This window comes from Epinephelus lanceolatus, chromosome 10, assembly GCF_041903045.1.
Source record: "Epinephelus lanceolatus isolate andai-2023 chromosome 10, ASM4190304v1, whole genome shotgun sequence".
NCBI lineage: Eukaryota > Metazoa > Chordata > Actinopteri > Perciformes > Serranidae > Epinephelus > Epinephelus lanceolatus.
The window spans coordinates 7,380,530-7,400,897 of NC_135743.1; the positions used below are offsets into that span (position 1 = coordinate 7,380,530).

General features: G+C 40.9%; 1 protein-coding gene across 4 annotated transcripts in view; it reads right to left on the bottom strand.

Annotated features, from left to right (window-relative positions):
• Positions 1 to 19,281, bottom strand: part of glcci1b (glucocorticoid induced 1b) — a 27,986-nt gene extending 8,705 nt beyond the window's left edge. For 2 of the 4 annotated variants that reach the window (XM_078171385.1, XM_078171384.1), the window contains exons 1-4: positions 19,123 to 19,281; positions 18,573 to 18,943; positions 13,019 to 13,164; positions 3,875 to 3,964 (exon numbers count right to left, since the gene is read on the bottom strand). In XM_078171385.1, the coding sequence (XP_078027511.1) occupies positions 3,875 to 3,964; positions 13,019 to 13,164; positions 18,573 to 18,879 (543 nt within the window). In that variant the 5' untranslated portion in view covers positions 18,880 to 18,943; positions 19,123 to 19,281. Of the gene's footprint in view, positions 1 to 3,874; positions 3,965 to 13,018; positions 13,168 to 18,572; positions 18,944 to 19,122 lie in introns of all 4 variants that reach the window. The other 2 variants (XM_078171383.1, XM_078171382.1) reach the window with 1 other exon arrangement.
• Between the last annotated feature and the right edge of the window lie 1,087 nt (positions 19,282 to 20,368).

Below are 20,368 nucleotides of genomic sequence, written 5' to 3' on the forward strand. Positions count from 1 at the left end.
GCACACTGTGGCTCCATATGCATTTCTTGTATTTTATTTTGATGACGTTTCGGCTGTTGGGCCTTCTTCAAAATATGTTTGCTGATCTTGAAAAAGGCCCAACAGCCGGAACATCATCAAAATAAAAGAAATGCACATGGAGCCAGAGTGTGCGACACTTGTTTTTACAGTCAACTCTACTGTTCTTCCCTTTTGCAGCAGCTGCGAGAACAATGTACAAACAATGTACAAAATAGTCCAGTTTTTGCCCTTATTCCCAAAGACAATATTCCTATTAGTTTCCTACTGATGGCGACTTTTTCGACCTTGCAAACACAGCCTCCCTCTTTCATTCCTTCAACAACCCTCTTAAAAAGGTCAGTGTTGCGATATTTGCGCATACCCAAAAACCTCTTGATATTCAAGTCTTTCATAACTTTCAAAAGTAGGTGTGTTTCTCCTTCCAACCAGAAATGTGGGCTTTTCTTTTGGGCATACATTTCTACCCCAGCCCTGCAAACTGTTGGCAAGTTGTTTTTTTGTACAACATATCCATGACACTGCACAGAGCCAACTGTAAACAGACAAGAGGCTCGTAAACTGCCGTGAAAACTCCAGTTGAGAAGCATCCGAACGCGCTGTATACATGTCCAAATAATGCTATAAAAACCCAAATACTATCGACATATCCCATGTCTTAAACAGAAAATGCTTTATTTGGAAAAAGACCTATTTCAGAATATTTAAACAAGATAAGCTGTTTACATAACCAGCATCAAATTCATAATACTGTCCTATTCAGAATAATAGTAGAATATTAGTGTGCATGTAAACATAGCCAATGAAAACCAACATTAATGCGGATATTGCGCTTTTTGTCAAATTATTATTTTCTTATCATTTTAAGGATGGCTGGGAGGCCGTTTTCTCTTATGTGGCTTAAAACACTAATACACAAATATATGTGCTACTGTACACAAAGGATTGACTTGACTTGAGCATTGTTGCAAGCTAGAATAGTGCATATCCTCAGCCATGCACGTCCGATGATGAAACAACTTAGGTCAATGGGTGTTTCTGCATCTGGCCCAGTATCAGCCTAAAAACAGGATACCCTTTGTGAGCCTAACAGACGCAGTTGTACTATGCAGACAAAGGTGTGGTCTTCAGTGCTGATCTTGTAATCCTGGCAACACAGTCAACAAAGAGACTTGCTCTTTTCATAGATGTCCTCCCACACATGTAATCGCAGAGGTTAGAGAGCTAGAATACAGTTCACTACATTCATCAAGTGACCACAGCAGTCGATAATGACAAGTCCAGGCAATCCTGATGTAATCTCAGAGGATGACAAAGAGAGGTTTCCTGGCTGTGCTATGCTATTGATCGCACAGGCCAAGGCCCTGGAAGGGTCTCAAAGTCAAAAACTAGTTATAGTGTATGACTACGTTAAAACTTGAATATGATGCATGAAATCTGATTCACACAATCAGATTTCATGAGATCAAACTGTGAGTCCATGGCCGAGGAAGTAGGTTTTGTGTGTCTCTCGTGGCTGTGTCTTAAATGTGTCTCTTCCTGTCTCCTCTTTTCAACTTTTGGTACTGCTAAACTGCTGTGTGACGACCGGAGTTTATATCCACACAATGTCCTGTTCTATTCACAATAAATGCCTAAAAAAATGTATTTTCGCCTTAACAATTTAATAGTAATGTGAGTAAAATCAAATTATTAACCATCCAGATCTGTCACTTAATGCACCAAGCACAGACTGTATATAAAGATGGGTAACATGTCTTCACTTCCCACGTTCTCCACCTCCCAGCATACAAAAATGAAGCCAAAATATCCAAGACACAGGTGCTGCCATCTTGCACTGGTGACGTCATTAGGAGCCAGAGTCTACGCAGTAGCGCTCAGGAAGTAGATTCAGTTCCTGCCCAAACACACATCCAACCTAACTGCACGTAGCACCACTGATCGCGAGCCACTGAAGCCAGCCACCAGGGGACGACCGAGATGTTTTGGCTTTACTTTCGGGGAGCTGTCATGCCTCTCAGAGTGTGCCATATCATATTGTTCGCAATAATACCGGAATTACTTTTAATATGATGAGAAAATTCATATTGTGATATTTGCAATATTTCAACTTGTTGACACACTGACATCATACCGCAAAAATACCCTGAAATTTTTTTAGGGACATATTATTTTAGGGACGTACATTAAACTGTACAACTCCTCCCTCTGATGATCGGACTCATTTGGCTATTTATAAAACAAAACACACAATATAATTACTCATTCTTATTTCATTTATAACGCTACAACCATTTCATTGTATATTGTATATATTTCAGATTGTCTACTTTACTATTTTATTATTTATTTTATTTTATTGTCTACTTTAATATTTTATTTTATTTTAATGTCTACTTTAATATTTTATTTTATTTATTTCATTGTCTATTTTAGTATCTTATTTTATTTATTTCATTGTCTATTTTAGTATCTTATTTATATCTTCATCTTTATCTCTTGTTTCCATTCATGCTGTATTTCTATTTCTACTTTGCACGGAGCATTGGAACAAAAACAATTTCCCCCCGGGGATTAATAAAGTATTCTGAATCTGAATCTGAAGGATATCGCCCATCTTTATATACAGTCATTGGCATTATAAGACAAGTGTAATTGTAGCCTTGCTAGTAGTAATGTGCAAGGGTTTCTGAGTCAGGGTCTTTAACCTCGCTCATTATCAGAGCTAATCTCATAAACCTACAAACCAGAGCTCAAAGTTTCTGGTACTGACCATCTCTAGTTTAGTTTAGTTTAGTTTAGTTATTTTCCAGCTGACATCCTCTGTGGTTTGTTTACATGAACGGTCAACAGATAGGTACAGTGCTTTGTTTACATGACGTTTACATGACGAGACAGAGTGAGGGGAAGAGAAGGTGGAAGGTGGACTATTGCACAATGTTTCTGTGAGTTATAAAAAACTTACTCAAAACGCTTTGTCGACTGATGACCCATCTGCCTGAAACTCACGAAACTTGTTAACGTATTGACCTACCATACCTGTGTTTTAAGAGGCTGAGCTTTATACACCATCTTTAGCATTTTGGTCATGAAAGCAATTTATAGAATTTAGTTCTGCGTGCTGATCGTTACATCTGGTGCAATAGAATCTTGACAGTGTACTTGTGAGTTCGTAAAAAAGTCCTGAATGGTGAGGTTTTTTTTCTTCTCAACACTAACAAAAACCCAAGACATCTGTGTGTGATTATTATGTTGGAACTAAATATTGATGATACACAGATGTCAGATCTTGTGCTTTAAACAGGAAAATATGAATGTCTATTGTGTTGCATGCGCATCTGTAAGGCTTTTAAGAACACTAGTAGTTACCCTAAATAAGTTCACTGAGTGCGAGCTAAAGAAGGAACAATATGGCTGTATCACCCCTGAGGAGCTCCCGAACCGTCTCTCAAAAACAACAGGCCATAATAAGATGCGAGGGTGCAGTTGAGTGGGAAACAGAGGGGAGAAGGAGGTTAAATTTAGACTGTGGTCTGGAGAGTTGGAGAACTAATAGCTCCATGTGGTCAGCTGGTTGGCCACCAAACCCAACAGATAGACAGGAGTGGAAACCAACCTTAAGGAGCATAATATTTAGGCTGACCTCAGACCCTGACAAATAAAACACATTTCGAATAAATGGAATGAACCTCAAAAATGACAAAAACATGCTCTTTGAACTGGATGTGTGAATGCTTTCAGCCAGTCTGGCCTAGTTTAGTGTCAGATGGACTGATGACACGACTCCAGAGTGTTAATCCACTGTCTGTGGTGTTTGTGGACTTGGCTGAACCAAAGTTAGGACAGGTGAATCTACCTCTTTGAGGTGGTCTGCACTGCCCCAGGAAGCTGACCGCTGGTGAGGACTTCCCTGTTCTGCTCCCTCATCAATCCAGAGACCTGGAGTCTGAAACACAGGAATACATGCTGACACATAACCACATGCTACAAAACTCTATATCATTTCCTCAAACACACACAGCTCATGCTATTGATATGTGCTCCGAATGTACTGTACAGCACCATGGCCACCAAATAGCATATCTTATGTTGCTGAGGCAGACAAAGATAAATATGATGTACTCCTGCACAAGAGCATAAACACAAGTTACCATTGTATGTGGCTGCAAAGATATCTAAAAAGAATACAGTACATCATCCTTAAAGCCTAAGATTAGCTAACCTGCAGTTTCTGAGATTTGTTTACGTAGCAGGTTGGCCTAATGTTTACAGAGATCAGATCAATGAGATGTCACAGATGCAGTCCTTGTTTAGTCTTGGTGCGTACATGCATAACAACAGTCACCTGTCCTATTAAATGCCCTTTATTTATTTTTTACATATTTTGATTGCACATTGAAGGAATACTTCCCACACAACGTGACAATGTGTATACCAGTCAGTCATGCCATTTCACCTCAAATTCATGAAGGTTTTCTCGCATGCCTCCATGGAAAATGGCTAACAAATGGATTTATTAATTGACTGAGAACCACATTTAAAACAGCTAAACTGTATCCAAACATCTGTTTACAAACTGTCACACAACTTGCGCAGTATAATCCAAGTCTCATTTATCCTGTTGTTCCCAAACACATGCATTCTCACTAAAAAAACAAACTTCTCTTTGAAGAGAGCATAAAAAAAATTCACAATCTGTTTAGTTTTAAATAGTAATGTTTTGGTGAAAATGAATGTGTCTGGGAAGTACTGAGCATACCACTGGATAAATGAGACTTGGATTATGCAGCACACATGTGAGAGTTTGTAAGTTTGTGCTGGGTTTACACGTGGTTACCAATCAATGAATCCACGTGTTCACTGTTTTTCATGGAGGCATGAGAGAAAAGCAAAGTTTTCTTCACGAATTTGAAGTAACATGACATAACGAACTGATACAAATGGCCATTTTGCAGGTGAACTATTCCTTTAAAACACAGTTATTCAAAATGATATGAATACAAACACATTTTTGGCAACATATACTTAAATATACATACATTTTGAGTAAATAAAAGATTGTGCATGAGAAGTAGGACCCACAACACTTAAAGACTTCTTCATGAAATGTCCTTGATAAAGACACTGAATAGCCGACCTGCCACCTCACTGTGAATTCACTCCAGATGTGAGCATCAACAAAATACCTTAAAAGTAAAATGTTTGGACAAGCACTTGAAAGAGATGTGGGTGAAGGCAGTAATGAGTGCTGTGTGCTCAAAAGTAAAGCTGCAAATCTGGAATCAATGAAAATGAGAAAAACAGTCATGAGATACCATCCCCGAGGAAAGAACTACATTCAACAGGAAAAACAAAACTCATAGCATGTTTGATTGCTTCCATTAGTGAGCCAGGTTAAGATAAATACATCTGTGATGCGGCTAAACCGGCTCGTACATTCCAAAATCCACCAGCCATTTAACAAGCCAAACATAGCTCGAGAAAATAATTACAGGGCTACCAAATAATATAGTGTTACCTGCCTTGTCAGCCAACGGTGACATTTACAAGGACTTTACTAGCAGCTGGTGCTAGTTTCCCACCTGGGAGTTTCCATCTTTCATCTCTAACTATTTAGCCTATTTACACCACACTGATTTGGCAGAATCAATATAGAGCACAATGCCATGCTTATGCCAGGCTTACATTTCTATCATTAGTAAACCAGTAAGAAAACATTTGATATACAAAGCATCCCCTGCCAGAGAGCATAGAGGCAGCTCTGTCTCACTAAACATGTCTTTTAGACCTCTACTGCATAAACAAGGAAACGGTTAAGTTATGTAAATATATGCAAAAAGAGAAACGGACTGAGGATGTTTCATAGTCGTCTGAAACCACATACTTCCTCCTGATTATGCATATCAACAGTGCCTCTGGTCTTCCAACAAATCCTCAAACATCTGACGTTTTATGGTCAGCAGCACAGTGGTACGAAACATCTTAAATGTCAGTGTCTTCACACTGCCTTATGCCTGACCCCACACAGACAGAAAAACCTCTATGGCTCTCCAACTACTGCACAAGCCTTGCCTATGATATGGAATATCACACTGTGAATAATGAGGAACACCCGTGCAGCCGTTTGCGTTGGATTGCTGGCACTGGCTTCCCCAGAAAAGGACAGCGAATTAAATGGGTGCTTGTGCTCTCATAAAAGGGACCACTGTGCTTGGCCACGTTGGATGGCAGATGTGTAGCTAGCCCTTAGCATTAACATTTTGTGCATGGCCTATGGATTGGCTTGTGCTGTTTGATGCCTCTGCCAGACATTGAGAGACTTGATGCTGAAGCTTAATCTGTTCATACAAAATGCAGATTGCTGTAAAAGGGTACACAGGCTTTATGGAGCTGTGGATTTAGCCGTTGAGGAAAAACTAAGTTCTCACAGATGTTCTGTGACGTCAAATAGGGAATGCTACTCACTACTTGCAACTCAATGAAATCTGAAACGCTTTGTTTGGCAGTAAGTGATATGTGTAGGTTTTCATAGGGTTGCGTAATATTGGTTAAAAATGAAAAGCACAATCATTTTGAGAATAGAAAAAAAGGGGGGATTATGTTCGCGGTTCATTGTCATTCTGTCATGGTGTTATTGGGCATATTTTGAGTTACAAGTTTTTCTTCCTTTTGCTTCATTATCATTTTTATGAGCCTTAAATCAAATTTAACGTTTTTAATTTGACGTATGGCAAAGAATGTGTGCTTAGTGTTAAAAGCGATGACAGGAAGTTGTTTGTTTCAGACACAAAAAGGGACTTTTTACATTCAGCTGTGCTAAAATTGCAGACAAACTCCCCCACACTAACTTAAAGAGGAATACATATCTTGCAACGTTTCAGTACCTAGACCTTTTGAAAGTCTAGTCACCAAAAGCTGCAATAACTGTTTGTCTTTTGCAAGTTAGAGTGCAAGAGTTTGTCTGCAAATTGTGTCCTACTCGGCCCTCTCAAACGCACCTGTTTTGAAATAGATGTATTAAGTATTCTTCTGTTTTAAATCTAAAGAAAGCTAACAACTTTAGAGATGTCAAAGTAGGAGTTGCTTTTTCTTTATGGCCGATATCTCAGTTTGCAGTTTAACTCCCAATTTTCCCTCAGGTATATATAGTATCCGAAGACAGTTAAAAATACTGCAGGCTATCTTTCATGATTGACACCCCCCCCTCCCAAAAAATGGCTGTTAACAAGAACACCCACCTTTATTTACCTCAGAGGCTCTTTTATCATGCTAGCTCTTGAACTTCCGGCCTGAGTTGTGTGCTTTGTAGACTTGTGTGCCAGGTGTTGTGCCTGATAGTGTACTGCTGTGCAGATAAAACTCTGCCTGCAGCTTGCTTCCCATTATGATTCCCACCCAAAGGGTTACATGCAGGCAACATCCTCAAGAATCCAGCTCTGTTCCAAAGCAGGAAATAATGACTGGGCTTCAATAGAGGTGCAGTGGAATTTGTGCTGGTTTGTTTAGATTGCATGCCGAGACATGCGAGCGGAGAGTGCCACTGCTATCATTTGATGGGATTTAGAGATGAGGAAAACATGCATTCTGATTTGGTGAGTTGGCTTTGTGCATCTGTTGTATTGTTCAGGTCTAAAACTCACTGAGCATTACAGAAAATGGATAAATGTCTCTAAGAATGCATTTTTTGTAGTTAGCTCCTGCTTTATTCATCCATTTCCACATAAACCAATAATCAACAACATACACATCAGATTACAATCCGCTCTTATGAAGCAGAAATGGGGTACAGTGATGGCAGATGCCATGTAATACAGCACTAAAGTAGGATTCAATGTGTGTGTCCATCTTAACATCCTGACTAATCATTTCCATACTGTTCATTGATGGTTCGATGGTGTTCATTATGTCTTCAGTTTCTAAATATGACTTTAGTTGTTCTTTTTTCCTCAGACAGGTGTTAGGATGTTACATACCTTGACATGTTTTGGCAGAAACTTCTGCCTTCCTCAGAAGGGTCACTTGGTGGTGGTTGCGACATGTCTCTATCGCCTCCTTAATATCAGCTGATTGACAGATCAGCCCATCACAACCACCGCCAAGTGACACTTCTGAGGAAGGCAGAATTTTCCGCCAAAACATGTCAAGGTATGTAACATCCTAACACATATCTTGTTGTTCATTGATTCATTGATGGTCTATCCATTTTGGCAGCACTGCGTTTAAAGAGATGGAGCATCTACTCCTCTTTTGCATAAAGTTAAATCTAGGCTACTTTTTCCAAATTTGGGGCGTCCAGCCTGTGATACCCCTGAAAAACTTATTGTCGATCTAAAATGAAGACAGATTCAGCAACTGTGTGGCTTATTTCTTACCTCAAATGTTGTCAGATTTACATTTCGGTGAAATATTTTCTTAATTTCAAGAGATAGCTTCCAAACAAGCCACCATGTCAGTCTGGTTTGAAATCCAGGAGTTGACAGCCCACGCACCTAGTGGCACACCCATCAAATGTACAATCTTTGGAAGCGGCGCAACCCCCTAGTGTCCAAAAACACCCCTGTGGACATGTACCATGACACACCAAGCCAAAAGATGGATATCTGGCAACAGCAGGCAACATTAAAGGAGCTATACCTGACATTTAGACCATATGAGCCAGGATTGTCTGCACGTGGCTCTCAACATGGAGGTGGCTGAGCCAGCAGCTAACAGTGCTAATGATGGTAGCAGAGCTGACAGAGCTTGTGTTGTTAACATGAGGGGGAATCGTAGGGCTTCCGAAACGATGCCGTTTGCCACCGTGGGTCAGTACAGGGTAATCAGTGGTAACTATGAGTGCAGAACAGAGCGGAGGCAATTAGCTAGCCAGTGGAATACACACACAGGGACTCACATGCACTAACATGTACGCATGGCCAGACTGGCGACCACAACAAAGAACAGAGAAGCTCGAATTACAACACATACAAAGGGAGCATGGCTTCATTCTTTGCTCAGGACCCCATTACTTCACTATATCTTCACATAACAAATAGTTGTTTGCTGCCATCTCAGAATGTCACATAGAGCTTCTTTAAGCATTTGCTGACAAGTTGTGTTGGGCACGGTTGTTTTCATTAGCAGCACTCTGCAAAACAAAAGTCACTTTTACACTTCCTGTTCAAGAAGGATATGTTGCATTGTTATTCCTCTTCGCTGTTCTTTAGAAAAAGGTACGATTGCGGAATGGGGAAACGAAGTAGTCTCGCCTTTAAGCCAGTAGTGGAGGTAGTAACGAACAAATTAGTTTCTGTGTAAAAAGGGTGGCTGGCAGAACGGTATTCTTCAGAAAGTGCTGTCTACGTGTATGTTATCTGTCACACTGGTGGGTGTAGCATGTGTTACATGTCACGCCTGTCACACGTGATAGCATGCTTCTGGAACGCCAGCATGCTATCTGAAAATCACACACTGGGCCGGCATTATGCCGCAGTTGTTTGATTCTGAGTAAAAAAGCAAAGGCAGCATAATAAAGGGATTTAGTAGCGGCGCAAGCTTTGTGTAATAAGGGATAAGTTTTCAATACAATTTTTGAATGTTTTAGACACATTCCCATATTTCAGTCCTATATGAGAACTTTTAAGCAGATTAACAGTGGCGTGAAAATCAGCAGGCTAGTCTGTTTGTCTTTTATGTTTTTCAGATCACAAACTCAGACTGCTAATTAGTTATTTCCTCTCACACAGGCGCAGAACATACATGCCTGTCAGTGGTCACCTGGTCATCGGCCGTTGTCTTTGTGCTGTGTTCAAGTGCAACTTTTAACAGAAGACGTGAGGCGTCGCAAACTGTTTGATCAGTCTGCCTTTGTCGGTTCTAGTTCTTTGAGGTCGGCTTGGTGTGTCAGGGCCCTAATCTTCATACAGACATTCTCTGTGTTCTGTAACCACGGGGCCTAGGGCACACAGACCTATCCCGGAACAGTGATTAGCATATGTATGGGCCCTCTGCTCCTCAACTCCCACACAAAAGGCAGGCGGGCCGTGCAGCCACGAGGGCCAGGTGGTAAGCAGTGGGATTTCTCCTCGACTCAGCCATAGCCTGGGGGACAGGTGCAAACAACTTCACCTCCATGCAAGGCTACATAACAGCTCAAAGGAGAGGCTGTCTTGAACTTGTGCAATGCACAACAAAAGAGGCCAGGGACCTTTTGTCTGCTGCTCTCTGCTGTTGTTGTCTTAAAGAAAGAGCTGGGCCCAGGCATAGCTTTTTAACAGGAAGTGGTCTCTCACTATCCTTGGGGGAGTTTGTGCATTTAATCGTTCAAGGGTTGTCAAGTGTGTCATACTCTCCCACATTATTACAACATCACCAAATGTTTTCCATCTCAAGTCTCCACAGCTTTGACACATAAATCTCCTAAACTTGGTTTTCATTTTGGTCAGCCTTCAATCAGATCTTTGCTGATAACTGCTGGGAAATATGGTCGAGGGCATGTCACTATACAGCACAGCAAATATCACAGAGTGCCAAAAAACAGTAGGTCTACAAGAACACTGTGTATACATGCCCAGTTTTCAGGACCTGATAATTACCAAATTGATTTTCCGTACTTGTTTAGTCTTTCCAGGGCTGCACAGGAACCCTGTAATAAGAGGTATTTACTCTGCATTCAGCCACTTCAAGAGATCTTGTAGGCTCTCTCACCACTTCCTCAACCTACACACAAAGAAATGCCAGGCAAATGAGGGGTTAAAGGGATGAAGCCCATGTAAATTAGGCTTGGCGGGTCTTCATTCAGACACATGAAAGGCTTCTGTTAGCAAAGAGGGAGCAACCCTTGTTATGATCATGCATAGTCAATATTCTTTCATAACACAAACCCACCCCAAACCAACACCCCCCCACCAAAAAAAAGCTCTTAGAGAAAAACTGCATTCAGCCATCAGTGACATGGCACGATAAGTGGCTGATCATGTGTGGGCTGCTATCCAGGAATACTGTGGTGAGGCTCAATGTGAAACCCATGCATAGCTCATATGATGTGTTATAATGTATTAAAAATGTAGTGCTGCGAGGCAATTTCAGAATATTGACAGTGAAGGCTTTTAGGCCTGTACTGGCAGCAGACTCCACCACCAGCCACCAGATTACTATAACAAAATATTTGGCCACGACTTATAAATTTGTCTGCTTCACCAGCCACAATGAGAGAAACCAACAATTATTTGGAAGTCCCAACTACCATCATTTTCTGGCAGAAATGAAACGTGAGCGTGGTTTTTGGGGATTTACCGGACACTCGAGCCAAAGCGTGGGCCATGTGGCCATATTATAACATCTTGAGGTATCTTTGCTATGACAAGAATACAATAAGTCAATGCAAACCATATTGGGTAAAACTCTTCATGATTATTAAACAAACTTTAGTCTGGTGTCTCTTGTGCAGTGAGCTTTTTCCTCACATATCCCCTCCTGAAAATAACTGATCAAACAATTTGACTCTGCTTTTCCAAACTTCACTTCCACACTTTATTTTCCCTGATGCTGCAATGATTTATCACCCCAAATCAAATGTACAATGTGAGGATCAATCAATTACAGTCACCTGCTGAGCTGAATCAGACAGATCATGATGCATCTGGTCTCAAGATCAATTTGGTTACAAGGCGACGACATCTGTGGCCTTTGTAGTGCACAATATGTAAAAAAATCATGTTGTGATTATTCTGACAGATATTGGGATTGTGAAATGAGTCCCGATATCAGTGAGAATGGTAATTTGTGCATTTCATTTTCACTGCAATGATGGTGATGTGATTTTTACTGGGGTCTGTGCCAGTTAAGCAGACATTTTACCTCTTTCCTTGATCTAAGTTTTATTTTTTCTTGGGTCAGTGGGCCCCGTGGTCATTTGGTGTGTACCTTAACCAGTATGTTTGGATTACTTCAGCTGTGGGGCAGTATTGTGTTCAAAGTTCCAAGCATTTTGAGAATTCTACCGCACCTATTTGCGCCTTCTACGTCCTTGTGATTTACGTTTCCAAAGATTACGGAAACAAGACAATCGAGATAAAACCATGACTGTGCTGTATTCTGTGTCGCAATGACGCTCTTGTTTTGTCTTGTGTTGTAAATCCAGTGTAGCCTTTTCCTTTGCAACAGTGTACTCAGTGTTGCCAACTTGCCGACTTTCTTGCTAGATTTAGTGCCTTTTCAGGCCTTCAAGTGACTTAATTTTTAAAAACAACCCACTCCGACGGAGCTTGCATTACAACACGCATTGGAGCTCTCAGGATGGCTGCTAACATTTCATTTACTACAGCATCAACCAAATAAGTCAATGACTATACGATTGACTATACGACCACGCTTGCATACACTGTACGCCGGAATTAACACTGAAATAAAACACATGGTCAAGTGCTTGAGCTCAGCTACAATGTGCCTTCACATGTGCGTTATAGCCAGTCCGTTGTGCCTGCTCTGCACAAACGAGTATGTGAGTGCCTTAACTGTTATAATAAGAACTATGGCCAATGAGCCGCCTTCAGTTAAATTATAGTTTAAGTTAAAAAAAGCCACAGTCCAAAAGACATGTTTCTTTTCTTAAAGTTAAATAAATGCGGGATGTTTCCAAAGTCAATGAGGATTTGTGTTAAACAATCGTGATCTAATATATGACCAAAATAATTGTGATTAGGATCTTCACCATAATCAAGCAGCCCAACTTTTTCAACATGGCAAAGGCAAAGGAGGCTCATGGGTATGGTTGCCTGTCTACAGTGTCTGGTTTCTCACTGAGATCATATCATAAACCAACAGTATAATCAGATCATCTGGAGGAGTCCCACGTTTCTATGTTAAGTAACATTAAGATGTCGTTTATAACTATTTTGCAACAGGGGTAAGACACTTCCTGAACCAGCAGCTCAACCTTCTTTGCAACACGTGAATAATATCATATGGCCCACCAATTCAGGCACATAGCCAAAAGGTGTTTTTTCTGAGTGGGATGTACCTGTGTGGCTTTGTCTTTCATACAGGAAGGGTAGGGTCCGTGGGAGTCCCGAGGCCACTGGCCGGTGAGGTATGGCCCCGTGATGGCGTCCAGGGAAGATGTCCGCCGGATGGCACTAGAACTCCGAACCTGTAACTTGGACCTTTCTGCTATGAATTGAGAAAGAATAAAGAAATAGCATCAGACACACACACACACACACACACACACACACACACACACACACACACACACACACACACACACACACACACACACACATGCAGGCGTCAGCACCAAGTGAGCAATATTCCTCAACAGCCTGAGGCATCTTTGAGTCGATGTGCCAACTTTCCTGACTGTGTCATTACGACACAACAGAACTCAGCATAAAGCACTAAAGTGTCACTGTGTGATTAATCTCTCCGTGCAAATGTATAGTAAAGGACTGGGGGCAACATAGTGAGTGACACCCAACCATAATGGTTTAAATTTTTGGCAAATAATCATGTAAAACATTCTGAAACGAAAAGCAATTGCATAACCAAAGTCTTACTGTCAAAATAAGTTAGTTTCCTTGACCTAGTTTCTTCAAATCTGTTGTAGTGTGAGCACAAACAGGACTGTGGGAAGATCTTCACATTACAAGAACAGAAATATATTTCAGTCAATCACAAAGTGACTTGTTACTCAGGTCACTGGCTAAAAGAAGTTAGAATATCGCCAAAAACAACATATTAGAATCAGCATTTCACCTTCGCCACTGATACTGTAATTAACAGTGTTTTATTGAGATGAGACCTAGCCTTGCAATCTGTTCTTGTTTTCAAAGTGTGGACATTTTTTCTAATCTAATACGTATTAGTGCAGGGCAAACAACAGGCATGAGAGCCGAGGCCTGAAGCAAATGTAAATGGCTGAGCAGGAGTATCTGATGTTATGAGAGCAGTCTGCTGTGAGCCAGAACAGTTAAGCACACACCACCCACATAAGAACTCATAAACAACCACACCACAATGCACATCAATACTGCCTGCATTCACTCAACATTCCTGCAGTGACACGCAGTTAAAAAAAAAAATAAAAAAAGGAGAAAAACAAAACATGCAAACACAAAGACATTAGCTTAAGAATAGCATGAGACTGCAGTGAGAGCTGGATTAAATTTATAAGCCTCAATTACATTCTGTGTGATTACTGAAAGCAAATAAAAGCTCCTTCATTTCCCTATCAAAGGCAGAATAAAAGAATAACATGATGATCAGGAAACATTTACTCCAGTCCTCGTCTGAGCAGGCTTCAGCAGAGGCCTTTCCAACATGGACAGACAAACCAGCACACAGACTGAACTATCTACATGAGGCACCCCTCTCCTAGCAGAACTACATAGCCGTTCATTGTTGTTCTTTGTTCGTAGAATACACAGGCCTACCCACCCAAAGGTATTGCCTAAGTAAGCTTACTGGGCTACAGTAAAATTCCCTGAAGCATTGTAGACAAAGGAAGCAGGCTAAATTTCCATCAATATTGATATAGGCCAAGCCAGTGCTCTCAGAACCGGGATTGTGGTTATTTTCCATCGTCTCCCCACTTGCCAGACTAGAATAATCTCCTGATGAGAAAAAAGAAACAGTGTGAAAGAAGCCAAGACATCAAAGCAGTCCATCTGCTGATTCCAGGGATAAGTGAGTGGTGGATGTGATATTAAAAGGAATATTTTCAGGTTGAATTTTAATGAGAACTTTCCTTCACCGGGCATTCAGTAAGCTGTGAAAAAGTCTCAGCATTTCCAGGGGATAAATGGGTCAAGTCAAGAAATGGGTGGTTTATTAACTGTAGAGCAGAGGCAAATGTGAAAACAAACATGTGGTCCAGATCAGTAAAGCATAGCAGAATGGTTTCTTGTAGGTTTTCACAAGAATACAAGATTATTTGTTGAGAGGAAAATCACAATGAAATTCTCAATGACATTATACGAGAATTTTAGTCTGTGCTAAAGCTAAACCTGCCAGGGCTTATGTGTCACTTTAATAGACACATGTAGAGCCTATGGAAATATGGAACATACCTCATACAGTTCAAATTAACTTTATTGTAGCTGCTCAAATTAGTGAATAATGAAACATGGAATTACCCATTCAAGACCATGCAAGCTTGGTCAATGTTAGAAAGATGGTCTTGTCATAACACTAAGCTGTCTATGCAGTATAACGACGCAGATACTTTTGCAACTGGTGCTACGTGACTTGAGCCATTTGCTTCTGCTCAAGAGTTAGAAAACCTACAACTACCAGAGTGCACAGCGCCAAACCGGAACAACGCACCTGCTGGTAGATGATGCAATATAATGGTGGCCAGCTGATAACAAACAATCTCGTATTACAGTTAAATAATAAGCTGAAACATGTTTCTGAGAACAGCTGAGGCGAGAAATAGGCAACGCAGTGACATAATCTTGGTTTATATTTGATCAGTTTACAGTTTGATCTCTTTTTTTTTTTCAGCCTTTGTTTTATTACCATGCAGGAAACAGTATGGTGCCCACTTCCTGTTTACAAACTATCACTATTGCAGCATAACAGGGCACTAAAATGTTTCTGAAAATATCTGAGGCAAGAAATAGGCAGTGCAGTAACATAATCTTGGTTTATATTCGATCAGCACTGCTTAGTTTGATTGTCGTTTGGTTTTGAGAGGGGCAGGTTTGTCTCTTGATCCACCGCTATACTCTTTGTGTCTGTGGTGGTGAGCAACAGCCTGAGAAAGTAGATGACGTGTTTCCCAAGAGGGGAGCAGGGAGATCTGGGTACTGGTAAGATGAGGAACGTTAACCTTAGTTCATTTACACATACTAACCACACTGTTGGCGAAGTATCACTAAGAAGGGGGGATAAGAATCCCAACAATGGCCAGTGTCCATTAAAGTGATACTACTGAAATTACTTATACTACTAAAAAATTGCCAAAATGTGATTATATTTGTTATATTATTCACTGTATTATATAAACTACTGATAGACGAGGCATGATTATTGATTCTGTAAATACTTTTGATACTGTGCATTTATGTATTACGTTATATAAATAAAAAAACATTACACATCATCATGGAGGAATCTTTTTAACCACTGGGCAACCCAGCAGCTCATGTTTCATAAATGTTCTGCATGAGCTGCTCAAGCTAAAAAAGTGTGTTAAATGCGAGCAGTGATGAGAGCAGTGACTGTCTCTCATACATTATGAATTATGTCCATGTTGGCAGTGATGTTTTTAAAGTTATGAGTTTCAGCATCTGTCCCTCAGCTGGTCAGGAAATGGCTTGTTAGCATCATTAGCATCAGTCAATGAGTCCGGTGGGTACCTCCCACAACAAGCTAGCTTGGACTACTTTCAGTGTATCTCGATTTATGAGTGGTGTATGCTAACAGTGCTAACAATTTCTACTTTTATAGCTGAGAAGTGAAGAGTAAGCAAACTCAACATCAAGGTCCAACCAGATGCTACACAGTCAGTTTCGTGCCAGCTCATAAAACTAAAAAAAAAAAAAAAACAGAGCACAGTCCTAACAGAGCCGACTGATTGGGACAACACGCTCATTTTCACATTTGTTCCTACTCTGCAGTTTGAATGGTTGACAATGAAGCAGGGCCGTTTCAGCACAGCTGGCACTTTGACAGAGAGCTAGACTATCATTGTTGGGTCAGTGTGGTAAGAGAATGATGTCATGCTGGTGAACCTAAAAGGTCACGATGTGGAATATAATACACTTCAGTCTGTCCTTCATCATTAGGCTATGATGTGAACTGTTTGAACACCAGTGCAGTCCATTACCAGTGTGACACCGCCTGGCACTAACACTGATGGCACTGCAGGGCACTTTGGACTGAATTTTCCCACTAAATGGCGAGCATTATATCTGCAAGTGGGTGCAAAGTACCTCAATGAATGATAAATTACAAAGTGCAAAGCCTCCCGCTTCACTCACATCAAGCTGGGCTGCTGTGATTAAAGATGAAGATGACTAAATCAAGTTTGCATTTTTTTGACTGCTACTAACCCACAATGACATGGTCATAGTCGTCATCTGAGGCCTCTCATGCGTGTTTGGACTGTGAGGTCACAGCGATGAAGGAGGGTCAAGTCTCCATCATCATCACGAGCATGGGACACTGGCCTGGGTTAGAGGTCGACTCTCTCAGAGAACTGAGGTATGCGTGGCATGCCACTGGGGTGGGAAATCAACACCAACCGCTAGCCAAACACGGGGGAAATTCGTTGTGCCTGGTAAGTCTGCCTATGCTGTTGTTATGGAAGAGACTTCGTTTCCTGCCTTGCATGGTACACTGGTCAGGGTTGGAGGTCATCTCATTCAAAGAACTGAGGAATGTGAAGCACGTCACAAACATAAGATTCCACACACAACTCCACAATGCAACAACTACCATGCTGCACTGAGACAGCAGGGCTGCCATTTTGGTTAAAAGGTAAGAGGGAGAAGCTATTAAACGTGACAAATGAAGGTAGCATTGATCCATTTGGTGTAATGTGGTTGCTGTGCTGTGCTTTGTGACCTAATCACATTAAGTATAGAACACTCTTGTGGTGAGAATACCTAGTGCTTTTCATGGGAACTGATGCAGAGTCAGAAATACCCACTGAGCTTACCAGAACTAGGAGTCTCTTTTTGTCTTCACATACTGGAAAACCAAGCTTTATTCACACACTTCCATATCACCACGTGCCTTGCCAGATAGTGTGTAGTTATGTGTGTGTTTTGTACATAAAACACAGGGTTTACCAAACAAAAAAAGCAGTAGTTTTCTAGCTAAAAATGTAGTTCTGGCCTACAGAAAAGATACTGCTACAGCTCTGTAAAACCAGCCACAGTGTGGATATTTGGCAGGAAAGGCTGTCACATAAATGAGATTTAGTGAAACACAAAATGCGGATTTAGGGCTGCCTGCCCTCCTTTAGTTAGTCTCCATATCAGTTCTAAGGAGCAGCTGAGCGTGACACAAAACGACATAGCACGAGCCTCTGTGATTCATATGCAAGGCAACATGGAGAGACTCAGCATATGGTCTGAAAGTGCCATGAGTACTCCACGCTGCGTGTACGGAGAGAGGTCAGAATAAGCAACACCTGACTATTCGCTCAGCACTGTGTCTACTGGGACTGACGTGGCCCCTTTTACAACTGAAAGCATGTCTTTCTGCCAATTCTCTCCTCCCCCTTCTCTCCTGTCAAAAGTCCATAGGAAATAAAGAGAGCCAATAGTGCACTCTATTCTCTTTATGAGTGCCTAATTGTGTAAGTGGATGATAGGCTACATAGGTAATGCATCAACCTTGTGCAAATCAAGTGCCAACTCGCTTCAGAGTTAAAAGTCGTTGCCTCAAATGTGATATTTGACCAATTTTGCACAATTAAAGTATCATAATTTAATTGTATAACTGTGTAGTAGTTAGTGTAGAAGGAAAGTTACCACGACCAGTTATCAGTGGACAACAGCACGTGGTGACATGGCATTTCTTGGCCTGTGTGAGGCAAAACAGTTCAAGAAAAGCGTTTTTACCTCTGGAGACTGGAGAGTCTGGGGCACAGGAGGAGTCCTTGTTTTCGGGGGACAGTCTTTGCTTAGCATTTGCACTTCCTGAGCTGAGTGACGGGCTCGAGGGGGGACTCGAGCCTCGGCTGTTCGTGGCTCCACCGTAGAGGGTCTGAGACCGCGTCGGGCTGCCCTGACCCCCACGCAGGAGCTGGTAGGGCACGGTGGCACGGATGGGGTGCAAACGGCAGCTGCTGTTGTTGAACGAGCCGGGGGAGCCCGCATTGCTGCGTCTCACCCTCGGCTGCTGGAGCGAGTTGCTGGGGGCTGACATCCTCCGAAACTGGCTGTAATTCCTATCGCGGTGAGAAAGACGTGGTGCCAAAGTTGCTGCCTCTCTAGAGAAGAAAGTGTTGGTGGTGGTGGTGGTGGTGGTGGTGGAGGTGGTGGTGAGGGGGAAACGGTAAGATAAACATTAGCTTGTTAGCAAAAGGAAAAAAAAAACGTTAGCTTCCTTTTTTTTAAATTTCAACTCCAGCGCTAGAGCGAAAACACGCATTATATGGTTATAACTTACCTGTAAGTTACTAACACATGCCGACGTGAGCTTTAAACACAACACAAGTAACTTTAAAAGTTGTTTTTGATACTTCTTGAAAGGTTTATTTGGCGTTTTCCAGCTCTCGCTCTGTCTTCCCCATCATAAATGACAGTTGTTTCGGCAAGACTACTGGCTGCTGCCTGTGGGCGGGCCGTGCTCGTGCCTTCTCAGCTTGTGATTGGACAGTGGCGTTTTACAGTAACGTCGCTGATTGGTCACAGCTTGTCTATGATCGTCCAATCAGGTCAGAGATGTCTTACTACTGTGGGTAAAGTCTGAAAATTAAGATGTAGAAATATTTTTATATAAGGATTAATTCTGTTGTGCAGCAAGATGTCTGTAACCATCAATTACTCCCAAATATTTCATATTTTTATATTAATTTTTTAACAAATGGCTTTAATTGTAGGTTGTCTTTTTAATCACATAAACATAATATAATGCACAGTAAAAGTCCCTTTTTAAAGAGCTTTGTTGAGGTTTTTTTGCTACATCTCCCCAGTGCCAAGTAATTTAATTATTTCATAAGCCATGTTAAACTCTCCCTGATTAACTCTTCACCTCCAACATATGGACATTGAATGAAGGATGTTATGTATCATTTACAATTGGAGACAATCTGTTGTTTTATTAAAGGATCAACTGCACGCGTCTCTGCCACCTGGCAACCATTTTTAACTTTTGTGGCAAATATGGAAGCTAAAAAATTGTAATGAAACATGCTATATGCCCCTACTTATGTCATGCAAGTTTATATGTCGTCAATTTTTATATACTTTTTTTAATTTATTCATTTTTCTCGTGTCTATTAGATTTCATTGACTGGGTTGATGGGTAGGATGGGTTGTCTTTTTGTCGTCTTTATTGAATAAAAAATAAAAAATACCTTGTTTAAAAAAACTCTGATTATGTGGAAAATATTTTTTATTTATTTACAATTTTCATCATTTAATGTGGGTCCCTGGGACACTTTTCCACCCTGTTGGTTAATTAAAATAATGAATTTAATAAAAAAGACAATTCCATCATTTTCACAGACTCTTTTTTAGGTGGGAACTCAAAGGAGTATCAATATTTCATGATGTTAATCTCTCTGTCAAACTCCTAAAGTTCAATCCTGTTATGCTAAATTATAAATAAAGTTAGTGTGATCTAAAACTGTCAAAGCATATTTGATATAGTTATAAAAGAGCTAATGCTAACTTAGCTAAAAAAAAATTCC